Raw genomic sequence first — 21,358 nt, forward strand, 5'->3', positions numbered from 1 at the left:
TCAGGAGCTGATGGGGTCAGGTGGGGTCAGGAGCTGATGGGGTCAGATGGGGTCAGGTGGGGTCAGGAGCTGATGGGGTCAGGTGGGGTCAGGAGCTGATGGGGTCAGGAGCTGATGGGGTCAGGAGCTGATGGGGTCAGGAGCTGATGGGGTCAGGTGGGGTCAGGAGCTGATGGGGTCAGGTGGGGTCTAGAGCTGATGGGGTCAGGAGCTGATGGGGTCTAGAGCTGATGGGGTCAGGTGGGGTCAGGGGCTGATGGGGTCAGGAGCTGATGGGGTCAGGAGATGAGGGGGTCAGGAGCTGATGGGTTCAGGAGCTGATGGGGTCAGGAGCTGAGGGGGTCAGGTGGGGTCAGGAGCTGATGGGGTCAGGAGATGATGGGGTCAGGTGGGGTCAGGAGCTGATGGGGTCAGGAGCTGATGGGGTCAGGAGCTAAGGGGGTCAGGAGCTGATGGGGTCAGGAGCTGATGGGGTCAGGAGCTGAGGGGGTCAGGAGCTGATGGGGTCAGGAGCTGAGGGGGTCAGGTGCTGATGGGGTTAGAATTTGATGGGGTCATGGGCCGATTTGTCAGGAGTTTTTTAATTTCTTGTCAGTTTTTAGCTTAAGATTTTCAAAAAACAAAAAACTTATAAAGAAATATCAAAGAAAGTGATTAATCTGATAATAAAGTCTGGTAATTAAAAGGAAAAACAATTGAAACATCAAAGAAAGTGATTAATCTGATAATAAAGTCTGGTAATTAAAAGGAAAAACAATTGAAACATTAAATTAAAATATGGATGTTATTTAAGGTTGGAAACTGAAAACAAGATAACTATTTTGGTTAAATATTTCGATTTTGAGTTTTTGTCTTTGGGATAGAGAAAACTTGACTTTAATATTTCTTGTCCAAATGTTATCACTGGCATCTAATTGTCCCCTCTTTAATTTGTTGACATTTGCTTTATGTGATGTGTCTATGTCCTCTTATCTCACTTAAACATTCATCCTGCTCTGCCCAACCAACCAACCCCACCAACCAACCCCACCAACCAACCCCACCAACCAACCCCACCAACCAACCCCACCAACCAACCAACTGACCCCACCAACCCCACCAACCAACCAACCGACCCCACCAACCAACCGACCCCACCACCAACCAACCGACCCCACCAACCAACCGACCCCACCAACCAACTGACCCCACCAACCCCACCAACCAACCGACCCCACCAACCAACTGACCCCACCAACCCCACCAACCAACCAACCAACCCCACCGACCCCACCAACCAACCGACCCCAACAACCAACCCACTGACCCAACCAACTGACCCCAACAACCAACTGACCCCAACAACCAACTGACCCCACCAACCAACCGACCCCACCAAACAACCGACCCCACCAACCCACTGACCCCACCAACCAACTGACCCCACCAACCCACTGACCCACCAACCCACTGACCCACCAACCCACTGACCCACCAACCCACTGACCCCACCAACCCACTGACCCCACCAACCCACTGACCCCACCAACCCACTGACCCCAACAACCAACTGACCCCACTAACCAACTGACCCCACCAACCCACCGACCCCACCAACCAACCCACCTACCCCACCAACCAACCCACCTACCCCACCAACCAACCCACCGACCCCACCAACCAACCCACCGACCCCACCAACCAACCCACCGACCCCACCAACCAACCCACCGACCCCACCAACCAACCCACCGACCCCACCAACCAACCAACTGACCCCACCAACCAACTGACCCCACCAACCAACCGACCCCACCAACCAACTGACCCCACCAACCAACCAACTGACCCCACCAACCAACCAACTGACCCCACCAACCCACCGACCCCACCAACCAACCAACTGACCCCACCAACCAACTGACCCCACCAACCCACTGACCCCACCAACCAACCGACCCCACCAACCCACTGACCCCACCAACCCACTGACCCCACCAACCCACTGACCCCACCAACCAACTGACCCCACCAACCAACTGACCCCACCAACCAACTGACCCCACCAACCAACTGACCCCACCAACCCACTGACCCCAACAACCCACTGACCCCACCACCAACCAACTGCAACCAACTGACCCCACCAACCAACTGACCCCACCAACCCACTGACCCCACCAACCCACTGACCCCAACAACCAACTGACCCCACCAACCAACTGACCCCACCAACCAACTGACCCCACCAACCAACTGACCCCACCAACCAACCGACCCCACCAACCAACCGACCCCACCAACCTACCAACCCCACCAACCCACCGACCCCACCAACCAACCAACTGACCCCACCAACCAACCAACTGACCCCACCAACCAACCGACCCCACCAACCAACCGACCCCACCAACCAACCGACCCCACCAACCCACTGACCCCACCAACCAACCCACTGACCCCACCAACCAACCAACTGACCCCACCAACCAACCAACTGACCCCACCAACCAACCAACTGACCCCACCAACCAACTGACCCCACCAACCAACTGACCCCACCAACCAACTGACCCCACCAACCAACCAACTGACCCCACCAACCAACCAACTGACCCCACCAACCAACCAACTGACCCCACCAACCAACCAACTGACCCCACCAACCCACTGACCCCACCACCAACCAACCGACCCCACCAACCAACCAACCCCACCAACCCACTGACCCCACCAACCAACCGACCCCACCAACCCACCGACCCCAGCAACCAACTGACCCCAGCAACCAACTGACCCCACCAACCAACTGACCCCACCAACCAACTGACCCCACCAACCCACTGACCCCACCAACCAACTGACCCCACCAACCAACTGACCCCACCAACCAACTGACCCCACCAACCCACTGACCCGACCAACCAACTGACCCCACCAACCCACTGACCCCACCAACCAACCAACTGACCCTACCAACCAACCAACTGACCCCACCAACCAACCAACTGACCCCACCAACCAACTGACCCAACAACCAACCGACCCCACCAACCCACCAACTGACCCCACCAACCAACTGACCCCACCAACCAACTGACCCCACCAACCAACCGACCCCACCAACCAACTGACCCCACCAACCAACTGACCCCAACAACCAACTGACCCCAACAACCAACTGACCCCACCAACCCACCGACCCCACCAACCAACCAACTGACCCCACCAACCAACTGACCCCACCAACCAACTGACCCCACCAACCCAACCAACCAACCAACTGACCCCACCAACCAACTGACCCCACCAACCCACTGACCCCACCAACCAACCAACTGACCCTACCAACCAACCAACTGACCCCACCAACCAACCAACTGACCCAACAACCAACCGACCCCACCAACCCACCAACTGACCCCACCAACCAACTGACCCCACCAACCAACTGACCCCACCAACCAACCGACCCCACCAACCAACTGACCCCACCAACCAACCAACTGACCAACTGACCCCACCAACCAACTGACCCCACCAACCAACTGACCCCACCAACCCACCAACCCCACCAACCCACCGACCCCACCAACCAACCAACTGACCCCACCAACCAACTGACCCCACCAACCAACCGACCCCACCAACCAACTGACCCCACCAACCAACCAACTGACCCCACCAACCAACCAACTGACCCCACCAACCCACCGACCGACCCCACCAACCAACTGACCCCACCAACCCACTGACCCCACCAACCCACCGACCCCACCAACCAACCAACTGACCCCACCAACCAACTGACCCCACCAACCAACTGACCCCACCAACCAACTGACCCCACCAACCCACCGACCCCACCAACCAACTGACCCCACCAACCAACTGACCCCACCAACCAACTGACCCCACCAACCAACTGACCCCACCAACCCACCGACCCCACCAACCAACCAACTGACCCCACCAACCAACTGACCCCACCAACCAACCAACTGACCCCACCAACCAACCAACTGACCCCACCAACCAACCAACTGACCCCACCAACCAACCAACTGACCCCACCAACCAACCAACTGACCCCACCAACCAACCAACTGACCCCACCAACCAACCAACTGACCCCACCAACCAACCAACTGACCCCACCAACCAACTGACCCCACCAACCAACTGACCCCACCAACCAACTGACCCCACCAACCAACTGACCCGACTACTGTACCACATGCAGATGTTCATCAACGAGTATGAGGATGTGCCATTTGAGGCCATCACCTACATGACGGGTGAATGTAACTACGGTGGCCGTGTGACGGACGACTGGGACAGGCGCTGTCTGATGACCATCCTGGCTGACTTCTTCAACGTGGCCATCATCACAGACCCCAAGTACAAGTTCTCTCCCAGTGGCAACTACCACTGCCCAGGGAAGACGGGATATACAGAGGCAGTAGAGTTCATCAAGGTCAGTCTTGGACTTTTTCTTTATGGTATCAAATGGGGGGGGGGGGTGGATTAAAGATGAGGCAGGTGGATGGGTAAAGTCATTAATTAATTAATTAATTGATTAATTGGGTGAAGTTAATTAATTAATTGGGTGAATGTTGTCAGCTTTCTCAAGCTGCGTTATGTTTTGTTTCCCTAAATATTTGCTTCCACTTCAAGTTTTTCATTGAACATATCAGTTTGTTTTTGTCCACTATCTTATATCTGACAACGGACTCAAAGTGCACTTTAGTTTTTTGTCGCTTGTGTTACTTTATTCCTAAAAACTTGCAATAGTTGGTGAACACTTTGCAAGGATTTGGTACCTTTCTAATTCTGTGGAAGTGGTTGCAATATTTTCATGGAAAAAAACACCACCTATACCCTAAAATTAAATTAAAAGTCTAAAACTAATATTTAATTCAAATATTTAAATTTTTTCCCCCCAGAACCTTCCACCGAGCCAGTACCCAGAAGTTTTTGGCATGCATGAAAATGTGGACATCTCGCGTGAGCTGCAGGAAGTGCGTCTGCTGTTTGACTCAGTCCTGCTGACCCAGGGGGGACAGGGGGGTGGGGGAGGCAGCACTGATGAGGCACTGGCTGACATCGCAACCGACATCTTGTCCAAGGTTAGTTGTCATCTAGTCATGGCCTGGCATCTAATCTAGCCATGGCCTGACATCTAATCTAGCCATGGCCTGACATCTAATCTAGCCATGGCCTGACATCTAATCTAGTCATGGCCTGACATCTAATCTAGTCATGGCCTGACATCTAATCTAGTCATGGCCTGACATCTAATCTAGTCATGGCCTGACATCTAATCTAGTCATGGCCTGACATCTAATCTAGTCATGGCCTGACATCTAATCTAGTCATGGCCTGACATCTAATCTAGTCATGGCCTGACATCTAATCTAGTCATGGCCTGACATCTAATCTAGTCATGGCCTGACATCTAATCTAGTCATGGCCTGACATCTAGTCATGGCCTGACATCTAATCTAGTCATGGCCTGACATCTAATCTAGTCATGGCCTGACATCTAATCTAGCCATGGCCTGACATCTAGTTATGGCCTGACATCTAGTCAAGGCCTGACATCTAATCTAGTCATGGCCTGACATCTAATCTAGCCATGGCCTGACATCTAATCTAGCCATGGCCTGACATCTAGTCATGGCCTGACATCTAATCTAGTCATGGCCTGACATCTAGTCATGGCCTGACATCTAATCTAGTCATGGCCTGACATCTAATCTAGTCATGGCCTGACATCTAATCTAGCCATGGCCTGACATCTAGTTATGGCCTGACATCTAGTCATGGCCCGACATCTAATCTAGTCATGGCCTGACATCTAGTCATGGCCTGACATCTAATCTAGTCATGGCCTGACATCTAGTCATGGCCCGACATCTAATCTAGTCATGGCCTGACATCTAATCTAGTCATGGCCCGACATCCAATCTAGTCATGGCCTGACATCTAATCTAGTCATGGCCTGACATCTAATCTAGTCATGGCCTGACATCTAATCTAGCCATGGCCTGACATCTAGTCATGGCCTGACATCTAATCTAGTCATGGCCTGACATCTAATCTAGTCATGGCCTGACATCTAATCTAGTCATGGCCTGACATCTAGTCATGGCCTGACATCTAATCTAGTCATGGCCCGACATCCAATCTAGTCATGGCCTGACATCTAATCTAGTCATGGCCTGACATCTAATCTAGTCATGGCCTGACATCTAGTCATGGCCTGACATCTAATCTAGTCATGGCCTGACATCTAATCTAGTCATGGCCTGACATCTAATCTAGCCATGGCCTGACATCTAGTCATGGCCTGACATCTAGTCATGGCCTGACATCTAATCTAGTCATGGCCTGACATCTAGTCATGGCCCGACATCTAATCTAGTCATGGCCTGACATCTAATCTAGTCATGGCCTGACATCTAATCTAGTCATGGTCTGACATCTAATCTAGTCATGGTCTGCGCTGATGATCATGGTACATTACGAGCTCTAGAGTGTTCATTGATTTTTTTGTAAAAGAACCACAAAATATTTGTCATTGTTTGCTTGACAGCTTCCCAAAGATTTTGACATCGAGGCTGCCATAAAAAAGTACCCAGTGATCTACAACGAGAGCATGAACACAGTGCTGGTGCAAGAGATGGAAAGGTTCAATAAGTAAGGAAAGAATTATTTCCCGTATAACCAAAAGGTTCAATAAGTAAGGAAAAAATTATTTCCCTTATAACTGAAAGTTTCAACAAGTAAGGAAAGAATTATTTCCCATATAACTGAAAAGTTCAATAAGTAAGGAAAGAATTATTTCCCTTATAACCAAAAGGTTTAATAAGTAAAGAAAGAATTATTTCCCTTATAACTGAAAGTTTCAACAAGTAAGGAAAGAATTATTTCCCTTATAACCAAAAGGTTCAATAAGTAAGGAAAGAATTATTTCCCTGCTCATCCTATTCCCTCCCATCTTTAGACTGCTCATCCTATTCCCTCCCATCTTTAGACTGCTCATCATGATCCGGTCAAGCCTCCAAAATATCCAGAAAGCCATCAAGGGTCTTGTGGTCATGTCCGCAGACCTGGAGGCTCTGGCTGGGAGCCTGTTGATTGGCAAGCAGCCGGCCATGTGGACCAAGACCTCGTACCCCTCCCTCAAACCTCTGGGCAGCTACATCAGCGACTTCCTGGAGAGGCTGCGCTTTCTGCAGGTTGGTGGCAAGCTACGGGACAGGGTCATGGCATCAGTAGGGTCATGGCATTTACAAGGTCATGACATCAGTGGGGTCATGACATCAGTGGGGTCATGACATCAGTGGGGTCATGACATCAGTGGGGTCATGACATCAGTGGGGTCATGACATCAGTGGGGTCATGACAGTAGGGTCATGGCATTTACAAGGTCATGACATCAGTGGGGTCATGGCATTTACAAGGTCATGACATCAGTGGTGACATGACATTTACAAGGTCATGACATCAGTGGGGTCCCCCCCCAGCAATGATTCAATGTTTTCTATTTCCCCCCCCCCCCCCCAGCAATGATTCAATGTTTTCTATTTCCCCCCCCCCCAGCAATGATTCAATGTTTTCTATTCCCCCCCCCCCCCCCAGCAATGATTCAATGTTTTCTATCCCCCCCCCCAGCAATGATTCAATGTTTTCTATCCCCCCCCCCCCCCCCCCAGCAATGATTCAATGTTTTCTATCCCCCCCCCCCCCCCCAGCAATGATTCAATGTTTTCTATCCCCCCCCCCCCCCCCCCAGCAATGATTCAATGTTTTCTATTCCCCTCCCCCCAGCAATGGTACGATCATGGGAAACCTGAAGACTTCTGGGTCTCTGGTTTTTTCTTCACCCAAGCCTTCTTGACTGGTGTCATGCAGAACTTTGCCAGGAAATACACCATACCAATAGACAAACTGGCCTTTGATTTTGAGGTGAGCTGACTATTGGTTCAATTGTGTTAGTTAATTTCATTTTATAAATGACCAGAGCGGGAGGAATCTACTTCAACTAAATTTAAGCTAATACTTGTACATAAGAAAGACAGTATTTTAGTACTTAATTTTTTGTTGTTGTTATAAATGTTTTTTTTTAATCTTAATCCTAGTTTTAATTAAGCACCCGTTTCAATATATTAAATCCCAATTTAAAAATAAACCCATGTTTTACTCGAACCCTTATTTCTTGTAAAACCCATGTTTTACTTGAACCCTTATTTCTTATAAAATTCTTCTTTTTATAAAACTTATGTTTTACTTGAACCCTTATTTCTTATAAAATCCTTCTTTTTATAAAACCCATGTTTTACTTAAACCCTTATTTCTGATAAAATTCTTCTTTTTTTAAAATCCATGTTTTACTTGAACCCTTATTTCTTATAAAATTCTCCTATTTATAAAACCCATGTTTTACTTGAACCCTTATTTCTGATAAAATTCTTCTTTTTATAAAACCCATGTTTTACCTGAACCCTTATTTCTTATAAAACCCATGTTTTACTTGAACCCTTATTTCTGATAAAATTCTTTTTATAAAACCCATGTTTAACTTGAACCCTTATTTCTTATAAAATTCTTCTATTTCTAAAACCCATGTTTTACCTGAACCCTTATTTCTTATAAAACCCATGTTTAACTTGAACCCTTATTTCTGATAAAACCTTGGTGCAGGTTCTGGTCCATGACAGAATGGAGAAAGCTCCAGCTGATGGTGCCTACATTTATGGTCTGTTCCTTGATGGTGCACGCTGGGACAAGCAACAGTAAGTTTTCTTTTGTTGGGGTCAATGTGAGGTACAAGCAACAGTAAGTTTTCTTTTGTTGGGGTCAATGTGAGGTACAAGCAACAGTAAGTTTTCTTTTGTTGGGGTCAATGTGAGGTACAAGCAACTAAGTTTTCTTTTGTTGGGGTCAATGTGAGGTACAAGCAACTAAGTTTTCTTTTGTTGGGGTCAATGTGAGGTACAAGCAACAGTAAGTTTTCTTTTGTTGGGGTCAATGTGAGGTACAAGCAACTAAGTTTTCTTTTGTTGGGGTCAATGTGAGGTACAAGCAACAGTAAGTTTTCTTTTGTTGGGGTCAATGTGAGGTACAAGCAACTAAGTTTTCTTTTGTTGGGGTCAATGTGAGGTACAAGCAACTAAGTTTTCTTTTGTTGGGGTCAATGTGAGGTACAAGCAACAGTAAGTTTTCTTTTGTTGGGGTCAATGTGAGGTACAAGCAACTAAGTTTTCTTTTGTTGGGGTCAATGTGAGGTACAAGCAACAGTAAGTTTTCTTTTGTTGGGGTCAATGTGAGGTACAAGCAACAGTAAGTTTTCTTTTGTTGGGGTCAATGTGAGGTACAAGCAACTAAGTTTTCTTTTGTTGGGGTCAATGTGAGGTACAAGCAACTAAGTTTTCTGTCAGCTTTTTTTTAATGTCAGGTCAGTGTCAGGTAACAATGAGATAAAAGTGAGATAAAAGTGAGGTACTATGGGACATTCCATAGTTGTCTTGTAGTTGTGCATCATTCATAACCCCAAAGATAATTTGTTTTGTGTCCCAGTTTTTTTTTTTACAATTTAAAAATTCCCATCTGCTCACATGTACATGTTTTATCCCCCCCCCCCCCCCGAGAACATTTGATCACCCCAACGTCAGCACATTTAAAACATCCCCAGGGGTTGCCTGGAGGAGCAGCTGCCCAAAATTCTCAACGAGCCCGTGCCTGTCATCTGGCTCCACCCCAAGCGCATGAACGAGATTGACGAGAGCAACAAGCGCTACAAGTGTCCAGTCTACAAGACCAGCGAGCGCAAGGGCGTGCTGTCCACCACTGGTCACTCCACCAACTTTGTCCTGGCCATCTGGCTGCCCACCAAGAAACCCGTCCAGCATTGGGTCAAGCGTGGCTGCGCCTGTTTGTGTCAGAAAGATGATTAGATTCTGGCGACCCAGCAGTCAGCCAGAGCCATTGAACCAGCTGGTTTTAAAAGATGATTAGATTCTGGTGACCCAGCTGTCAGCCAGAGCCCTGGAACTAGCTGGTTTTAAAATGCTTTCCTCACAGCATTACTAGATGCAGAACAAATGTCAAAGGTCACTGTTCTGTAATGTAGGCATCACATGTCACTTGTGTGTAAGAAAAATGTGATATTTACAATGTATTCTAATTACATTCCCATGTATTAGACAAAATATAAATCCCCCCTCCCCCATAGCATTTTCATATAAACAACTTTTTATTCAGGATAATTCATCAATGATGATCCATCATTGACACCATTGTTGTCTATTCATACATTTTTTGTGTTTATTTTCTCACCTCATGCTATTAAAACACAATAAATCATGAAATGAAGGGATATATTTTAGCTTTCATTCCTTGTGGACAACGTGAAATCAACACAATGTCACTTCAATGTCTCTTCCAGTAATGGTCAGCCACATAGTTTTTTTACTCACATTAAATGTAACATTGTATAATGTAAATACAAAATGTTTATGCAAATTGTTTGACTGTGATATTTTATTGTTACTGTACAGACATCCCTAGTATTAATTTTTAAACTGCTTCAACTGCAATTTTACAGGTTTATTTTAAAATTATACCGTCCAATTATGATGCCATTGTTTTTAAATGTACTGTATACACATTAATATATCTCTAGTTATTACTTACAGTTACAGGCCTAATGTTGAGTTACACTTCAAATATTTAAATCTATTTCTCCATGTCCTGCCACTTAATCCTGTAAGGATCACGTGGTGCAAACCGCTGCTATATTTTTGTATTTTTAATTTATTCTTATAAAAATTTTAAAATCTAAAAATAGCTATTTATTTTTGTTGAAGCTGAGCTTATGACCTATTTAAATGAACTTTGCCTTCAAGATGTTTGGATGCTAATGAATATAACATACAATCACACATAAGCTGTATGTCCAACAATCACTCTACTTCACCGACAACTTCTGTCATGTTAGAATTTTTTTAGCTGAATTTTTGTCTTTCTTACTAACCAGTTTGTTTTTTCAGTGGTTGTGTTTTTGTAATGAGATTTAAATTTGAATTCATCCTGTTGTGTCTTGGTGTAGAGTTTTCTGCCCTTCAGCAGAGTTAAGGGCCTTGTGAGCTGTTGTGTGTTGATGGAGTACCACCCAGGTGATGTTGTCATACAACTTATTTACATAATTTGCTTTTTTTTTTTTGCATAATGACCAAAAATAAACTTTTTCTTACTAAAAATAATTGCAGACTCTGTGTGAATAATAAATGATTAAAAAAATTTGTGTTAGCTTTACAAAAGTTAAGTGGGTAAATTAAATGTGAGCGTTAATTTTGTGATCATTTGAAAGGAAACATCATTTATCTGGCATGTGTTAGCCTTTAAATACTTGATGAGGCTGTCTAATTTTATGTGTGTGATTTTAACATGTTTTTTTTACTTGATGACATAGCTATCATAAGTCAATAAAGGAACATAAATATTGTAATTCAAGATTTTGTTTTGTACTGTGTATGGGTGACTTAAATATGTGAAACAAAACAAATCCACGATGGGGAAATTGTGCGGAATAAATATGTAAATTTTCAGATTTCTTTTTGCACATTTTCTTTTGCTATTTGTTGGACATGATTGTCTGGGAATGAATTTGATTCCTTCGTTCTAGTCCATATATGATTCCTTAGTCTGCGTACATTATGAAGTAGACCTACATCATGAAGTAGACCTACTAAAAATTGGATGTATGACGTCTCATGCTTCTCTGGGTCATGAGTTTGAGGCCGTGAGGTTCAAAGATTAAAGAAAACGTTGAACAAAACGACAGAGGGGCGAGATCCACTCATGATAGCCAGTAGATAACACAACCCATCCGAGGAAGTGCCGTGTAGCACAACTCACCCATGTCACAACGTGAACACGTGACCAGTCTGTTTATGGTAGACTGAAGACAGTCGAGGTTCTTCCCCCATCCACGTGACGACCGTTATAGTGTGTCCTACCCCCATCCACCCACCCATGTTCATCATGTGACGACCGTTATAGTGTGTCCTACCCCCCACCCACCCATGTTCATCACGTGATGACCGTTATAGTGTGTCCTACCCCCATCCATCCACCCATGTTCATCACGTGACGACCGTCATAGTGCTGACAAGTTACGTAACCGTGGATTACGAGCTGTCACTCCCTGTCAAACTGATAGACAGGCGGCCCCACGGGGAGGACACGATCTGCTAGTCACGTGTGGGGGGTGGGGGGGGGGGGGTCGGGACATCAGCTGCAGGGGTCAAGGTTTTTCCTCATTTGACCTTGGGTCAGTCTGGGGTATTGTAGGAATTGACTTTGAGCCAAGTTCGGTCACATGTAAGACGGCGTGGCCGTGTGGTAGAGCGCCAGACTCCTAACTCTACTCTCGGTCTAGGCTCGGGACTGCATGACGTCACTGAGTCCACGTTATGAGAAGTCTGGTTGGGTATCGTGCTGACCACACCATCCCTTCATAGGCCGAGGTCAAGAAACATCAACTCTACTTCACTCAATGGATCGTCCATGTGAACGTGACACAATAAATCGTCCACACTGTGAGCCCCTGGGTAAAACATTCGCCAGTTTGTCATGGGGTTTATATTGATTAAAAGCATTTATTCCTTGAGTACACTGGGTGCGATACTAAAACAATGATAAGCACTTGGGATTTTAATCAAATTAAGAATTGCGACAAAACTGATAAAGCATAACACGCTTTCAAAATGTACTAAAATCAAGAAAATAAAACAAATGTTCCGTTACTTCAAGTAGACAAGTATCAGTGTTGGTCAATACGGCTACAGGACATTACCCACCCCCCCCCCGGAAATTTCCCCCCGTATTTACCCCCCGGAGCAATTACCCCCTTGTCAATTACCCCCACCCCCTCCCGGGGAATTACCCCCCCCCCCTCTCAAGTCAGAATCCTAACTCTAACTAGAATTCTATACCTATATACTACTTTAATCCAAAACTTAACACACAACCCTAACCCTAACCCCAGCTCTAACCCTAACCCTAACCCCAACTCTAACCCTAACCCTAGCCCTAACCCTAGCCCTAATCCTAACAATAATCATAACCCTAGCTCTAACTCTAACCCTAAACCTAGCCCTAACCCTTGCTCTAACCCTAACCCTAACCCTAAACCTAGCCCTAACTCTGTCCGGGGGGGGGGGGGGGTAATGTCCTACTGGGCGGGGGGTAATTGACAGGGGGTAAGTGACAGCGGGTAATTGACAGGGGGTAATTACTCCGGGGTGGTGGGTAATGTCGGGGGGGGGGGGGGGGGTAATGTCCGGGGGGGTAATTGAAATGCCCTGTTCCCGGTCGATGCAGTGTGTTGAAGAGATTTCACGAGCCAGTCAGCATCGCTTTTATTATTAAAGAAAGAAAGATGTTTTTTTTTTACAAATGTTTTCTTCATCAGTCCCTTCCAGAGTTTCTTCCAGGCATCTCTTCGGGGGGGGGGGGGGGGGGGGGCGAAGCTCCCCCTAAAAATTTTTACCGCCCCCCCCCCGAACGAAATGAAATTTATATAATTTATATAGAAAATATATACTTTTAACAGTGTCCGCCCCCCCCCGAAGAAAGTTTACCGCCCCCCCCCCCCCCGAAGATTTCAAGTGCCCCCCCCCCCCCCCGGAGAAAAAAGTCTGGAAGAAACACTGGTCCTGTCTGTTACTTGTTGTCTAAATGTCTGGCTGTGGTCAAATTTTGGAACTCAATGTTGATCTAATACTACTGAAGCCATTTTTTAATAAAAAAAAGTGCATCTCTAATGACAAAGTTTTAACATATATTTTCTTTCCTCAATGTCAGCCACTAGTTTAAGGGGTTATGCAGATTTTAAATTACCTACAGGAAGTTTAGTTTATCCACTTGTTACACTAGTCTTTAGTTTACATGGTAAGTTCTAGATTACACCTGCTTCAAGCACCCACTTGCCCTCTATCCCACAGACCCAGGAAGCGGAAATGAGGTCACTGTCAAATTACGTCACACAGAAGGTCGTTTAGTTTAGCCAAGACAGATGCGTATTTCATACTTTAAAAAGTGTAAGAGAAAAGAAAGGATCGACTTCAGATACTTTCAAGGCGGCCATTAGATGTTAAATATTTCTCTTTAAACTAGACGTTTGGGTACACCATTGCTGTGTGTGTGTGTGTGTGTGTGTGTGTGTAACATGACGTTTGGGTACACCATTGCTGTGTGTGTGTGTAACATGACGTTTGGGTACACCATGGCTGTGTGTGTGTGTGTGTGTAACATGACGTTTAGGTACACCATTGCTGTGTGTGTGTGTGTGTAACTTGACGTTTGGGTACACCATTGCTGTGTGTGAGTGTGTGTAACATGACGTTTGGGTACACCATTGCTGTGTGTGTGTGTAACTTGACGTTTGGGTACACCATGGCAGTGTGTGTGTGTGTGTGTGTGAGAGTGGACGTTTGGGTACACCATTGCTGTGTGTGTGTGTGTGTGTGTGTAAGCATGGCTGTGTGTGCTGACAGAACCAGACCTCTCTACACAGGACACATTTGTTGTAGCGGCTCAGAAGAAAATACCATCTACCGTCTGATTCAACAAAACCATACATTGCCATTTAACACGCACTCATCTCGTGACGTAATACATAAACTACGCTAAATATAGATTCTTTTTGGGAATTTCCAAATTTACGATCGCATTAATCAGTGCGTCATACGCACCCCGTCACACTTTCCCATCGACTTGGCTTGAATTAAAATCCTTTTATGGTCTGCACCATGTTGAATGATAGGGAACTGGTTATTAATTAATGTTAACATCAACTATAAACCTAGTTTTTATTTACCACTTTTCTACTTGCACTTTAACAAATATTTCAATTTATAAAATTTAGAAATTTAACATTTAAGAATGAAATAATTTGTACGTTGAAGTTTACTTTTAGTGTGAAATTTGAAACAGCTGGCTGTAATTAGTCTAACACTGACACTGTGTTTCATACCACCGATTATATACACACTTTATCGTCTAATTTAAACTTAATGAAGACTAGTTTTATTTTGCGCAATATTGCTGTATTTTTTTTAAATTCGAGACTTTTGAAAGATTTTGCTTTAAGATTTTAGTACTTTTCGGTAGTAGAGATAAAATTATATTATAAATCAACTCAAATTTTACTGTTTATTTTTAGGAACAAAAGAAGGTATTCTTCTTTAAATAAACACAGTTTTCATGTTCGCATGGTTTTTTAATAAACGGCACACGTTTTCAGAGGCGTAGCGAAGGGGAAGGGGGGGGGGGGGCAGGGGGTACATATGTCCCCGGGCGCCGACCTTAGGGGGCACCAAAATGGGTTGGAAAAACAAATTAAAATCTCATTTTAGCTGCATTTTTGCTTTATAAACAAATATATATCGAATGCAAATTGAAAATTGAAAGGATGATCCCGAGGGGGGGGGGGGGGGGGCGCCAAATTGAAAGTTTGTCCCCCGGCGCCGGGAAGGGTCGCTACGCCTCTGCACGTTTTATAACCTTTAAATTGGATGCTATGAAAATGACTTAAAATCTGTAATTAAACAGAATGCAACAGAAACTTTGTTGATAATTAAACTCTCCTATCATCATCATCCTTCCTTTGTGGCCCCTGGGGAGCAAAGGGCTGCAACCACACATCTCCAGCGGACTCGGTTTTGGGCTGCTCCTCTAATCTGTGCCCATGAGAGCCCAGCTGTTTTCGCCTCCTCCTCAACCGTTCTCTTCCATGTTTTCCTTGGCCGGCCCACCCTCCTTTTCCCCTGGGGATTCCAGTCCAATGCATGTTTTACGATGTTTTCTTTTTCTTTTCTTAACGTGTGTCCGATCCATCCCCATTTGCGGGCCTTGATATCTGTCTCTATTGGCTGTTGCTTTAAAGTTCGCCACAGGTCTTTGTTTGATATTTTGTCTGGCCATCTTATTTTAAGTATATGTCGTAAGCATTTGTTTACGAATGCCTGTAGCTTATCAGTATTTGTCTTCGTAACCCTCCAAGTGTCCGAGCCATAGAGCAGCACTGCCTTAACATTTGTGTTGAAAATCCCAATTTTGCTCTGGAGTGACAGGGCCGTGGACCTCCACATCGGGCGCAGTGAGTTGAAGGCACATCTAGCCTTCTTTTCTCAAATTTTTACAATTCACAGATTGAAATTAGTAAAAATTTGACCTGCATTTTTTTTTCCAAATAGACGGGTCTGTCAAGGCGTGACGCCAAAACAATTATTTGTTACTTGTGGGCGTTAGTTTAAGTAATTTAAAATTTGTAATAATTCAGGCATTTTAGATCTATATGGGGTATACACGCACAGCTATTGAAAGTGTTAGGCATGCTAGATCTATATACATGCACGGATATTGAAAGTGTTAAACAGATTTTAAAAAAAAACGCAGACAGTAAAACAAAAGTAAAATTTAACGACCGTAAAAGGTTTTGCCGGTGTGACATTATTAATCAGCCCAAACCACCGCATACACGGTAGCAGACGAGATATGTAAATTGATGGCTGGCGGAAGTGCAAACACAATTCTCCGTTCGTTCTGGCCGATGTCGGTCAAGGTGATCGTCTGCTAGCAACGAGAGAAAAGATTGATGGATTTCAAAGCAGAAGTGAATTTGTGTCATCTCGTCGGTCTTTCTTTCTGCGCATAGCTGAAAAGTACACACTTTGTACACATTCTGTATGATGGGGTAGTGGTGCTGGGGGTGGTGGAGGGGTGGGGATGGAAGGGAGAGGGTGGAGGGTAGTGGAGGTGGAGGGGTGGTGGTGGAGGCAGTGTTTCTTCCAAACTTTTTTCTCCGGGGGTGCACTTGAAGTTTTCGGGGGGGGGGGGGGGGGGCGGACAACAATTTCCGGGGGGGGGGGGCGGACATTGTCAAAAGTATTTTCTATATAAATTCCATTTCGTTCGGGGGGGGGGGGGGGAGGGGGTAGACTTTCTTCGGGGGGGGGGGGGGCTGTGCCCCCTCGAAGAGATGCGTGGAAGAAACTCTGGGTGGAGGGTATCTAGTGAGAGAGTTCTCAAAGATGAGTACCAGGGTTAGTTTTCTAAAAAAAATTATGGGTTAATTGTGTTTACATTAATCATTGGACATTAAAAGTTGAAAGATAAACCTTGGAGCCCCACAGTTTTACAGCAAGCCCCACACAAGCCCCTCACAAGCCCCACACAAGCCCCACACAAAACTAAAGTCCACACAGTCGGGCACCTCTAGAGATCCCACTGCCTCTGTCCATTGAGTCCCACACACTTCTTCACGTCACAAAATCTTTGTGGCCCCTGGGGAGCAAAGGGGTGCAGGCACACTTCTTCTGACTCACTTCTAAACGGCTCTCTTTATTTGTCGGCCTACTTTCCTGGTGATTCCAGTCAGCCCAATACACATGAGTTTTAAGATTCTATAAATTCTTTTGATTTTAAAAATCCCACTATTTAAAACCACGTTAAAGTTGGCTGTTTCATAAGTGGTGTACAGCGGGATGAATCACTTTCCTCAAACAAACATTACATCTGCTTCGTGATAATAATAAAAAAATCATTTCCGGAAATTAATCCTATAAAACAACCAGTTTTAGAGCATTAATACGATGGAGGTACGGAAATAGCCTACCAACAGGACACGTATCCTGTCTAAAGTCACACACAACTTAGTATTTTGTGTAATCTCGCACATCTCTCGCATGATTCAGTCATCAAAACATATAACTCGCACAAATCAAGAATCGGAAACTTCCGTTTGTCGACACGGACAATTCTATTTTTGAATATCTCAACTTCCCGTTCATTTGTAGGTGGTTGAAAAAGACAAGTAACCAAATATGTGTTTATGTGACATCACAACACCTCACGATTGTGTTGTAAGATTGTTTTAGGAAACATTTTCTTCAAGAAATCTGTCGAGACGATGAAAATAAATTTCTATTTGTCATGGACGGTGGTCGAAAACACGACATCTGAGCAGAACATGGATGGCTCATTAATTACGTCAAGTTGGCTCCCTTAATTAGGTTCAACGGATGGCGTTAATTAGGATCAATAAACACGTTATGTTGGCTCCGTTAATTATGTTCAATCGGGCTTGGGTCAGTACCATATCGGAAAATATGCCTAGTGTAGAGCATAAGTTAACCCCTCCCCCTCTATTTAAGCACACGATTTCCAACTCAGAACATCTATAAAAAGCGCAGGGTATAAATGACGTCATAAGATTAAAAATAAATGACGCATGCTAGGAGAATCCTAGATATAAATTATAATACATTTTGGTTGTAACGTTTTTCTATTTTTAGTATAGAAAAACGGTTTTAGAACCGTCAGAATTTGAACTCAGATTAAATTATTAAATAGATGTTAGGTCACGATATCAGAGCAAAGATCACGTAAGACCACTGTTATCCCACAGTGCATTCTTAGCTCCCTGAGACCAAATTTGATTACAGACTAATTATGGAGTAATTACACCAAACTAATTAGTTCTCTGGACATAATCTCCACTTGTTACGGTATTAAGTTTCCTTCAACAGACACACCTTTCAAACACCCCTAGCAGACAGACACCCCTAGCAGACACCCCTAGCAGACAGAAACCCCTAGCAGACACCCCTATCAGACAGACACCCCTATCAGACAGACACCCCTATCAGACAGACACCCCTATCAGACAGACACCCCTAGCAGACAGACACCCCTATCAGACACCGCTATCAGACACCTCTATCGGACAGACACCCCTATCAGACAGACACCCCTATCAGACACCCCTATCAGACACCCCTATCAGACACCCCTATCAGACACCCCTATCAGACACCCCTATCAAACACCCCTGGCAGACAGACACCCCTATCAGACAGACACCCCTATCAGACAGACACCCCTAGCAGACACCCCTAGCAGACAGACACCCCTAGCAGACACCCCTAGCAGACAGACACCCCTAGCAGACACCCCTAGCAGACAGACACCCTTATCAGACAGACACCCCTATCAGACAGACACCCCTATCAGACAGACACCCCTAGCAAACAGACACCCCTATCAGACAGACACCCCTATCAGGCAGACACCCCTAGCAGACAGACACCCCTAGCAGACAGACACCCCTATCAGACAGACACCCCTAGCAGACAGACACCCCTAGCAGACACCCCTATCAGACAGACACCCCTATCAGACACCCCTATCAGACACCCCTATCAAACACCCCTGGCAGACAGCGCCCCTAACAGACAGACACCCCTATCAGACACCCATATCAGACACCCCTATCAGACACCCATATCAAACACCCCTAGCAGACAGACACCCCTAGCAGACTCACCTCATGTGCTCAAGTACGGTGTTTGTAAAATAAATAATATGGTTATAAAAATTGGTTTGATTTTTTGTGGACTAAAGGTTGATGTATTTGATGTTTTTAGTATTTTCGGTTAACTATTGAACATTTAGTGTAAATCCAAAAGCAATTTAGATGTTTACAGATATAAAAAAAAAACCCCAAAAAAACAAAAAACAAACAAACAAGATTTTAATCACATTACGTAGAACATTGATCAGGCCACCGGGCCGCCTGGCAAACTTACAGCTGTAGGAGACTTAGACCTGGCTATAAATAACTTATAGGTCAGCGTGCCAGATTGTCAGATCGGTGTTCTAAAAATAGTTTGACGCTCTAAAAATAGTTTGCTGTCTTTGAAATAATGTTACGGCTTCAGTCTTCTGTCGCCTCATACGACAACCAAACGACAACCCACTTGCAATCTAAGGACAACCCACTTGCAACCTAATGACAACCCACTTGCCATTGAATGACAACCCACTTGCAATCGAATGACAACCCACTTGCAATCGAATGACAACCCACTTGCAATCTAAGGACAACCCACTTGCAACCTAATGACAACCCACTTGCCATTGAATGACAACCAACTTGCCATTGAATGACAACCCACTTGCAATCGAATGACAACCCACTTGCAATCGAATGACAACCCACTTGCAACCTAATGACAACCCACTTGCAACCTAATGACAACCCACTTGCAATCTAATGACAACCCACTTGCAACCTAATGACAACCCACTTGCAATCTAATGACAACCCACTTGCAATCTAATGACAACCCACTTGCAATCTAATGACAACCCACTTGCAATCTAATGACAACCCACTTGCAATCGAATGACAACCCACTTTCACGACACTGCAACATACTGAGTTTGAGACTCAACCAATGCTGAGTTAACCGCCCCTCCCCCCACTAAAAAACAACAACAAAAAAACAACAACATAACAAGCACCCCCCTCTGTAAAAAGAATCTTCCAGTCGATCCTACCAGAAACGACGACAAAATGTTTTTGTCACCAACCCACGACCTCCATCCCAACTAAATATTGGAACGCATCTTTCAGGCAAACATTTGACCAGCCCAACTAAATATTAGACCGCATCTTTCAGGCAAACATTTGACCAGCCCAACTGAATATTTCCCTTTGTTAACTGTTGCCATGGTAAAGCCTAATGTTGCTGAACCCTCTATGTCATATTGTAGCTGTTTAGCTACGTAGTGAAAAAAAACAGAATTGTTTTCACAAATGTTTAGAATGTTTTTTAATGTTTTAAACATACAAGATTACCTAGTACAAGTATAGACCTACTGCAAGTATAGACCTACTGCAAGTATAGACCTACTGCAAGTATAGACCTACTGCAAGTATAGACCTACTGCAAGTATAGACCTACTGCAAGTATAGACCTACTGCAAGTATAGACCTACTGCAAGTATAGACCTACTGCAAGTATAGACCTACTGCAAGTATAGACCTACTGCAAGTATAGACCTACTGCAAGTATAGACCTACTGCAAGTATAGACCTACTGCAAGTATAGACCTACTGCAAGTATAGACCTACTGCAAGTATAGACCTACTGCAAGTATAAACCTACTGCAAGTATAAACCTACTGCAAGTATAAACCTACTGCAAGTATAAACCTACTGCAAGTATAAACCTACTGCAAGTATAGATCTACTTTACGTAGATAATTTATTGGACTAGCAGACGTCAAACGGAAGTGAACACACGACACACCGACAGATAGACCGACAGACACAACGACGTAATTTCCGGCTTGTTAAAAAAGTATTTCTACAAAAGCCATAAATTTATTTAAATACGCTGCATATTAAACGGTTGATTACGTGAAATGTTAAGCCAAGCGAATTTGAGGGTTGGGGTGGCGTGTGGGGGTGGGGCGTGTTTATGGGGATCAGAAGGGACAGCAGACGGCTATAAAATGT

The 21,358-nt window shown here is 45.0% G+C and overlaps 1 protein-coding gene across 2 annotated transcripts in view; it reads left to right on the forward strand.

The window, feature by feature from the left end:
• Positions 1–11,518, forward strand: part of LOC131946860 (dynein axonemal heavy chain 12) — a 67,800-nt gene extending 56,282 nt beyond the window's left edge. For both annotated transcript variants that reach the window (XM_059307843.1, XM_059307851.1), the window contains exons 72-78: positions 4,223–4,456; positions 4,926–5,108; positions 6,578–6,681; positions 7,019–7,223; positions 7,816–7,953; positions 8,689–8,780; positions 9,680–11,518. In XM_059307843.1, the coding sequence (XP_059163826.1) occupies positions 4,223–4,456; positions 4,926–5,108; positions 6,578–6,681; positions 7,019–7,223; positions 7,816–7,953; positions 8,689–8,780; positions 9,680–9,941 (1,218 nt within the window). In that variant the 3' untranslated portion in view covers positions 9,942–11,518. The remainder of the gene's footprint in view (positions 1–4,222; positions 4,457–4,925; positions 5,109–6,577; positions 6,682–7,018; positions 7,224–7,815; positions 7,954–8,688; positions 8,781–9,679) is intronic.
• The last annotated feature ends 9,840 nt before the right edge of the window (positions 11,519–21,358 follow it).

The sequence above is a fragment of the Physella acuta genome, unplaced genomic scaffold (assembly GCF_028476545.2).
Source record: "Physella acuta isolate Inbredline_101_S28 unplaced genomic scaffold, ASM2847654v3 ptg000054l, whole genome shotgun sequence".
Lineage (NCBI taxonomy): Eukaryota > Metazoa > Mollusca > Gastropoda > Physidae > Physella > Physella acuta.